Source organism: Grammomys surdaster, unplaced genomic scaffold, assembly GCF_004785775.1.
Source record: "Grammomys surdaster isolate TR1022 unplaced genomic scaffold, NIH_TR_1.0 124439, whole genome shotgun sequence".
NCBI classification, from domain to species: domain Eukaryota; kingdom Metazoa; phylum Chordata; class Mammalia; order Rodentia; family Muridae; genus Grammomys; species Grammomys surdaster.
In genome coordinates, this window is record NW_021619445.1 from 266,582 (window position 1) to 275,915 (window position 9,334).

Sequence of the window (9,334 nt, forward strand, 5' to 3'; positions counted from 1 at the left end):
CCATCCACCCATCTACTCACCCACCCATCTACCCACCCATCCATGTACACATCCATCTACCCATCTACCCATCTACACATCTACACATCTACCCACCCACCCATCTACCCACTCATCCATCTACCCACCCATCTACCCACCCATCCATGTACACATCCACCCACCCATCTACTCACCCACCCATCTACCCACCCACCCATCTACCCATCCACCCACCCATCTATCCACCCATCCATCTACCCATCTCCCCACCCACCCACCTACTCATCCATCTACCCATCTACCCACCCATCTATCCATCCACCCACCTACCCTATCTATCCACTCAGCTGCCTACTCACCCATCTACTTACCCACTCATCTATTCAGCTAGCCATCTCATCATCTATTCACCCGCCCTGTTCTTCTATCCATCTGTCCACCCCTCCACTCACATCCATCTACCCACCCATTGCCCTATCCATCCTCCCATCTGTCCACCCACCCATTTTGTCTTTAGCTACCCACCCACTTACCATCTATCATTCATCTATCCACCCACGCACTCCTCTACTCACCCATCCGTCCATCCATCCACCCATTCTTCCATCCACCTACCCACTCATCTATCCACACACTCCTTTATCCTCCTGCTCATCATCCATTCATCCATCTACCTATCCACTTATCCATATATTCACTCATCCACATATCCACACGTTCATATATCTACCCATCCATATACCCATCCACCCATATATACATAAAAACACTTCCCCTTCCACCCACCTATCTGTGTTAGGGGTGCAGGGGACAGGGGGTGGCTGCTAGTGAAGACAGAGGCTCCATGGATGTTTCTCCCAGGATGGAAAGAAGAGTCTAGCAGAGTAGCTCTGCTCAGGACTACTAACCGTGAGGTGCTCATCCTTGAACACCCGAACCTTTGCGTGGTCATTCTCGGGAAGCCGAGAGTCAGCAAGTTTAGTTCTCAAGACCACACAGACAGCAAGATTCCTATCTAGGGCAGCCGAGGGCTGGGTGTCCCTGAAGCAGGAAGACAGAGAAGGAGAGAGAGAGAAAGAGAGAGAAAGAGAGGGAGAGAGAGAAAGAGAGAGAAAGAGAGAGAGAGAGAGAGAGAGAGAGAGAGAGTGAGAGAGAGGGAGAGAGAGGGAGAGAGAGAGAGAGAGAGAATGTAACTCAGACAGATCCATGGCAAGTGCAGCAGTGGCTGCTCTGATGATTGACAGAAACAACCAGCCTCCACAAACACTCCCAGGAGCCTCCTCAGCATGGCCAGCCAGGCACTAACTTGGGCCTTCAAAGGCAGATGAAGAAAAATACCTCATCTTGAAGGAAGGACTCAGGCTGGGCATCTTCAATCACTTACTGTGTACCTAGACCTTGGCAGACTTACCCATATCCCAGATGCTCACTGAGCCTTCTATCTGTCACCCCAGCCTCTCTTCCCACAGTCCTCTGGGCCTCCTTCGCTGCCCCAGGCACCAGCTTCCAGCCCCCAAGTCACAAAGCCAGACAGCAGAGGTAGCATGAGAGCCTCATGGCGCAGCTCACAACCCACCCTTCCGCATCAGCTTCTGCACTTGGACTGTGGAGGCAGTGACCCAAGAGAGTGCTGGCCAATATGGCTGAGAACTTGGGCTCCAGGGCAAGGATACTGGGGTTTGAAAGCACAGGGCCATGAATGCATGGCCTAGTTTTTCCCAGCCTTGGTTTCCTCATCTATAAAATGGGGTTGCAAGTGGCCATCCAGGAGGAGAAGGATGGCTACAAGGATTCAGGTGCTCCTTTCCTCACATGTCTGATACATCAAAGAGTTCTGTATTAGCCACTGTTCTCAGTGCTGCAACAAAATACCCAACAAAAGCAACTTAAGGAGGAAGAGCTCCTTCCACAGGAGCTTGGGGAGGCTGGTCACATTGTATCCACTCTCAGGAAGCAGAGAGCAATGAAGGCCAGCGCTTGGCTCAGTCTCTCCTTTTTGAGTCCCGGCCTCCAGCCCCTGCTTGCTGCCCACATTGAAAGGGAGTCTTCCCACTTCAGTTAACTCAGTTTGGAAATCCTCTCATGGACGGACATTTCCGGAAGCTTGTCTAGATGATTCTAGATCCTATCAACTTGACAGTCCACATTAAACATTGGAGGCATGTAAAGCAAACCCAGGTCTGGGTGTAGGTTCAAGTCAAGATCAGGTGACAGTGGCCTAGGAGAGCATGGAACAGTACCACTGTCCCTCTACCTGATCTCTGGGAATCCAAATGCAAGGAAATGGGGTGACGGGAGTTGCTAGGAGCTGCTAACACTTGAGGTATTAGAAAAAGTGGATCTGGAGGCTTGGGAGCAGAGAATACTCACAAGGCTCTGTGGCTGTCCTGTGAGGGAACTTGGTGGCCCAGGAGGAGAGAGGTTGACCTTTTCTTCTGCCGGCCTCTTGCAGGGGGCCGTGTGAAGACATGGAAGCGACGCTGGTTTATTCTCACGGACAACTGCCTCTACTACTTTGAGTTCACCACTGTGAGTGTGTGGGGAGGTGGGAATAGGACACAATCAGCCACAACCAGACCCTACAGCCCCTGTCACTGCAAGAGAGTGTTAGGCCCTTTTAGATGGTCCAGTGTCCCTGTGATCTTATTTCTCAGGTATGGAAAACTCAGAGGCAAAAAGGAGAAGGCTGGACAAGGGAGAGAGCCCTGGCTTAAAGTTGAGTTTCCTGGGCTAGGGCTGTGGGGCTGTTAAAGTGTAGGTCTAACCTGTGTGAGGCCCTGGCCAATTCCCAGCACTGAAAACAAAATGAAACAAAACAACCATTGTTCAAAGACAGATGGAGTTCCTAAAGGCTGGGCATGGGGCTCATAGCCACAATCTCAGCACTGAGAAAGCAGGGACCTAAGGATCTTAACATGTTCAAGGCCAACCTGGGCTACAGAACAATATCCTTCAAAAAAAAGAATATAAAAGGGGCAGGGGGCTGGAAAGATGCCTCAGCAGTTAAGAGCACTGGCTGCTCTTCCAGGGGACCTGGGTTCGACTCCCAGCACCCACATGGTGGCTCACAGCTGTCCGTAACTCCAGTCATGTGGGGGGATCTGTCGCCCCCTTCTGGCCTTTGTGAGTACTGCCTACATGTGGTGCACTTACATGCATTCAATTGGGCCTACCAGATCCCAACCAAGGCTCTGGTGCTGAGCCACTATACGGCCAAGCAGTGTGCAGGGAGAGTATGAGACCCTAAGCTTATTTCCTACCCTTGACTTTGCTTCCTTAGGACAAAGAGCCTCGGGGGATCATCCCCCTGGAGAACCTCTCTGTGCAGAAGGTGGATGACCCCAAGAAGCCGGTGAGAGTCCAGCTGGGGATTCCCTGCACGGCTGAGGGAAGGGGCCTGCATGGGACCCTCCACAAGGCCCCGACACTCTGTAGGGTCTCTCCTGAAGCTTTGAACACAGGAGGGTCAGTGTCATTGAAAGAACAAGTCTCAGTTGTCTTGTGGAGCTTGGCTCTGGCACTAACTGGGGAACTTCTAAATCTCAGCTCTTTTCTGAGCCTTGGTATACACACACACACACACACACACACACACACACATGCACCCCAGATCTGTTACATGGGATTTAGGAAACCTTGTATGTAGTAAGTGTTCAGTCTCCTCTCCCTCTGAGCTGTTTGGGAAGGGCATTCAGTGAGAGTGTTGCTCTTGCTTCCTTGACCCCCCAAGAATGTCCTACCCTGTCCCCCCCCCCCGGGGGGGAGCCGCACATGGCACCTCACACAGTTCTGCCTGGAGCTGTACAACCCCAGCTGCCGAGGTCAGAAAATAAAGGCATGCAAGACGGATGGGGACGGCAAGGTGGTAGAAGGCAAGCACGAATCCTACCGCATCTCAGCTGCCAACGCCGAGGAGCGTGACCAGTGGATTGAGGCCATCAGGTGAGGGGCAGCAGGGACAGTGGGCATCTCCTGTCCCCTTCTGACTTCTTTGGGGGGAGTCTTCTTTCCTTGTCTATAAAGGAACATACTCCAGATCTCCTTCCTACTGGGTGGCCTTCGGTGGGCATGTTCTTGAGCCAGGTAACAAATCCAGGGAAGACAGAAGGAAGAGGTTCAGTGGGAGGCCCCAGGCACTTGGTGCTTGCAAGGAGCTCAGCCTGGAAGTGGGTGGGGCAGGACGGGGAAGGGAGGAGGAGGGGGGAGGAGGAAGAGGAGGAGGACTACTCTGTATGTAGATAACAGGGCAGACATGGGCGGTGGGAGACTTGTCCACTACAAAGCAGCAGTGGCCACTGGACAAGAAATTTGAAGAATCAGAGAGACCAGAGATGGCAGACCCTTGCTCAGAGACACACAGCAGTGAGGGGCCCAGTTGGCTCCACCACCAGCTCTCTTGATTCTCCTGGGTTTCTAAAGGGGCTAGAAAGGAGTCTGGTGATGTCTGCTGAGCTCTCACCTCCTAACCTGAGGTCCATCCTCACTGGGCCTGCCTCTGGGACAAGGCTAACAGGGTGCTCTTCTCTACAGCCATCCCTGGCCACTCCTGTGCAGCAGGGTGAGCCACATGTCCCAAATCATAAGCCTGGAAGTCCCTACCCTCCAGCATCCTGAAGTCTCATTTTCTCCCTACCCCTAGGGCCAGCATCACCCGAGTCCCCTTCTACGATCTGTTGTCTGCTCGGAAAAAGAAGATTGTCAGCAAGCAGTGAGCTTCTGGGAGGCAGCGCTGGCAACCCCGTAGGACCTATGGTATCTGGAGTCACAGAGACACACCTCTCACCGGCTGTGCCTGTTCCTGCTCACGAGCCTGCCCCTCCCCATCACTGGAACTGGCTGTTGGTGGATGTGGCTCCTCAGAGGACACAGAGCTCACAGGAAAAGCTCTACCTGGGACTACTCTGGCTGAAGGTTAGGATGGGGAGATAAGCCAGCCTAGAACCCACTACCATGTATCCCATCTTCTCCCTCCCAGCAGGAGGACCATGGATTTCCTGGAGGCTTCCAGCTCAGAGGTTTTCCTTCCCTCAGATTGGGCCAGGTCCTCTCTGCCATGGACAAGTATCAGGATTCATCTACCTTGGAACCCCGAAGCTTCAGACAAACCCCTCCACCAAACACAGCCCTCCTCGGGGTCTTACAAAATGCAGAGTTTGGATAGGAAATATTTTGGCCCAGCAGGCTTTTGGTCAGCTTGGCTTCCAGGGGGAGCTGGGACACCAGGTGACTGAATGAGACAGACTGAGCTGGAAGGTTCTGAGGATGCTGCTAGCACTGTTCCCAAGGGTGCTGGCCTGAGAAGATGAGCAAAGGAGACTGTGGCAGTATCTGGCTGGCAGATCTGACTGAGCAGAGGACACTGTGGCAGTATCTGTGGCTGGCAGGTCTGACTGAGCAGAGGACACTGTGGCAGTATCTGTGGCTGGCAGGTCTGACTGAGCAGAGGACACTGTGGCAGTATTTGTTGCTGGCAGGTCTGACCTACAGCTGAGAAAAATGAGAGAAGAGAATGCTTCAGGTTGTGCCCACCAGGAGAGATGCTTGGAGGCCACAGCAAGCCAGCTGGTAGCACAGGACTCAGGCTTGGACAGACAGGCCATGGCCCATTGCCAGCTACCTGACCAGCAGAACTAGGGTAGCCAGGGCTGCAGAATGGGCCCTTGCTCCTGCCTCCTGCTAGAACAAGGCCAGTTTTCCATACACAGCAGGCTGCTGTGTCCCCAGGGAGGTCCCTCTTGGTGGATGCTTCTCCCCCAGAGCACTTGTACCTCCTCCCCTGCCTGAGGAACTCCCCCCCCTCCGAAAAAGTTCCTCAGCAAGGCAGCAAGAAATGTGCCCTGTACCAGCATGGACTCTGAAAAGGAGCAGCAGGTGGCCAGGCTGTCCTTATCCTTTGTAGGAGCCCACATGTGTGCATTCTCTACAGGATAGGAAGAAGAGAAGCACAGTGTGGGGAGGGGGAGGGGAAGACACCCATCTCAGGAGTGATACACGCCCGGGAGCTGAGGCACCGGCAAGGCAAACAGAGCTCTTGCTGGACAATTGAGGACTTTCTGGTGAGCTGAGCCCATACCAGCTGCCCACATTTGGGGGTTAAGAGACCCTAAAGTCTTCATCTGCCTCTGGCATGTGTGTGTGCACAGAGGCTGTCTGACTCTTGTTCCTTCCCCTCTCTGATCCTCAGCTTCTTCCCCAGCACCGAGGTGGCAGAGGCATCATTTTCTTTCTTGTAACACTTAGAAGCAAGAATAAAAGAGGAAGAAGGAGCACTCCGTGATCCTTGGGACATTGTGGGGGGTGGGGCAGGGGCGGGGCTTACCATGCTGGACAGAAGTTCCCCAGAAGCTGAGCTCGGTGGGCTTTCTTGGGCCAGGAGTAGCGGCTAGGCTGAGTTGGTTCTATTCCCAGAGAAAGACAGAATTTTCCAGAAGGCAGCACTATTTACAGATAAAACAAGTGATATGGAAAGTAGATAGTGATCCCACTGCCTCTGGAGGAATGCAAGCACAGGCACCAGGGACCAGTGTGGGGAAGGATTGTATAGGCTTTGCCGACTGTCTTCACACAGATGTTTATAAAGTGTCCCAGCTGTGCCAGGCTCTGTCCCAGGCACTGGCAGGCCAAGATAGAATCCCTACCACCTGGGCTCATGATCCAGTGCTCTCCGGTCCTTCACCCAGGCTCCAGACTAAAAATCCCACTATCAGGACCCTCCTCAAAGATCCTTTTGGCTGAACTAGCTCAGCTTACCCATAGTTTCCCTCTGTTGTCCCATGTATTGAGTGTTTATGGTGTACCAAGATCTCTGCAGCAGAGCCAGGGATCCAAAGACCCCTGTGACCACAGTGACATCCAAGGCCGGAGGCTGGAGAGATAGCTTGCCAGTTAAGTGCACTGATTGCTCTTCCCAGAGGACTGAGGTTTGGTTTCCAGCACCCACACAGCTCATACCACTGTAACTCAGGAGATCCAACCTCCTCTTCCGGCCTCCACAGACACACAGTAAACACACATACACACACAAACACACACACATGCATGTACACACACGGGCACACACACAAATACACACATCCACATGCATGCACACATGTACACACATGCACAATATGCACACATCCACATGGACACACATACATGCACACATGCACACACACACGTGCACACATACACACTCACACAAACACACATACATGTACATGCAAATAATAATAATCTTTAAAAATAGCATTCAAAGCATGGTGGCGCACGCCTTTAATCCCAGCACTTGGGAGGCAGAGGCAGCTGGATCTCTGCGAGTTCAAGGCTAGCCTGGTCTACAGAGTGAGACCGTGTCAAACACAAATCCTCAGTGCAGACCCAGCACAGACTGGCATGCACAGGGGACAGTGCAGGACTGGGCTGGGCAGATAAATCCAGGAGGAAGGCACCTAGGCTAGGCAGCCAGGCCTGTATTGCAGAGTCATCTCATCCTCCAGGCTGTGAGGTCCATGCAGGTCTAACTGTGCACTTGCTGAGCACCTGCACACAGTGGGTTCAAAATAATTGTTAGTTTGGCTGAAATTATCTGATTTAAAAACAAAAACAAAATCAAGAAAACCTTTGAGGCCTCAACATCAATAGGTTCCAGGGTCTGGGGCCTCTGAGACCAAAAAAGACAGATATTTCTAGGGGCAGAGAGGGCCCAGGGCTACATCACACCCGAACATTTGGAGGTCCCTCTGATTCTGTTCAAGACCTCCCCAGGGAGTGGGTTTCACCTATTTCTGCTAATGTGCAGTACTACATCTTGCCAGCAGGAGGAGCTCACCACACACAGATAAGCTTTCTTCTGAAGTCGGAAGGACAGAGCCTGGACCCCTGACCAGCCCAGAAAGGGGTGAGGAAATCACGGATGGGTGTGGGGTGGGGAGCACCATTTGGTCAGCTAGGGCCTGTGGCCTTGAGCAGCCCTTTAGGGGCCTATTCCTCCCTCACACACCACACACACACACCACACATCTGCCTCTTCCGCCTTCTTTCTGGCTGTGTACCTCAGAACAGGCTGCTCCCCGTGTGGATTAGATTTTCCTCCCTGAGAACTCCTTTAATGGCACTCACCTTTAATGGAGATGTCTACAGACAACAAGGTCTCAGGAATGGGCTCAGCACAGACTCTTCCCTAGGCTGGAGCAGCGAGAGGGGGTGACAAGCAGGTCTCCGATTGCCACTTACTTCTATGGAGGGGCAGCGACGAGAGCCTCCCAGAAGGCCTGGGTTCAAGGGCTCACTCTCTTCCATGTCTTAAGTAATTTTTTTTCAGCATTCAGTGCCTCGGACAACCCACCTGTAAAATGGGAAGGTTCAAGGGCTCACTCTCTTCCATGTCTTAAGTAATTTTTTTCAGCATTCAGTGCCTCGGACAACCCACCTGTAAAATGGGAATAGCTAAGTATATATGAAATGCTTAGGTTAGTGGGGCAGCAAGAAAGCTTAATGGCTAAAGTTACTTGGCACCAAACCTGAGGATCCAAGTTAGATCCCGAGTACCCACAAGGCAGGACAGAAGCAACTCATGAATGTTGTGTCCTCTGGCCTCTGTATATGCTGGGACACTTATGCATGCACACGTGTGCACATACACACACTCACATACACACGCGTGGCCCGTAAGAGACAAGATGAGGTGAGGTGTTCGGGGAAGACCCCTAGGCTCCAACACAAGCCTCAGTGGGCCGAGCGCGGGTGCTGTGGTGATAGCCAGGGTCAGGCCTGAGCTGTAGCGGATGTGGCTCCTCCCGGCATCCCTAGGCCTGGTAGCTCCTAGCTGCAGGGAGCTCTGAAAGGCTCCAGGACCGCAGCTGTTGAATGGAGGCCAGCCCAGCACGAGGAGGCCTGGTCTGGCCCAGAATGCCTGGGGAGAGAGAGGAAACAGCGAGAGGACCACTGCCAGGATCCTGGGGGCTGGAAGTCTCTGTAGTGCCCAGATGTCAGGCGACAGGACACGGGGGCAGGCAGCCTGGAGTTGGAGGCTGGGTTGAGAGACCTGGAGAAGTTGATTTATTAGGGACGATGAAAGGAGCTAAATATGTTTGCTGCTCAGCGATGACTCAGGCATTCCCCAGGGGTTCAAGAGAATGAGCATCAAAGAACCAAAGGCAAGTCTCCTCCTACCAGGGCACTGCCAGGCCCCTCCTCCCCAGCGATAGGAAACAGCCACTCTGGCCTACAAGGCCCAGGCACTAGCTGACCTCACCCAGAACGGCTGAAGAAAGACCCCTCAGAGAGAGGCAGGTCCAATCCTGGATTTTCTCCAAATTGCTGTGTGATCTTAGTCCAGTGGCTGGCCCTCTCTGTACTCACATTCTCTACC

At 53.0% G+C, this 9,334-nt stretch overlaps 1 protein-coding gene across 1 annotated transcript in view; it reads left to right on the forward strand.

The window, feature by feature from the left end:
- Cyth4 (cytohesin 4) overlaps positions 1-6,254 on the forward strand; it is a 25,240-nt gene extending 18,986 nt beyond the window's left edge. The window contains exons 10-13 of the mRNA XM_028784570.1: positions 2,435-2,511; positions 3,263-3,334; positions 3,770-3,924; positions 4,622-6,254. Coding sequence (XP_028640403.1) covers positions 2,435-2,511; positions 3,263-3,334; positions 3,770-3,924; positions 4,622-4,694 — 377 coding nt within the window. The 3' untranslated portion in view covers positions 4,695-6,254. The remainder of the gene's footprint in view (positions 1-2,434; positions 2,512-3,262; positions 3,335-3,769; positions 3,925-4,621) is intronic.
- The last annotated feature ends 3,080 nt before the right edge of the window (positions 6,255-9,334 follow it).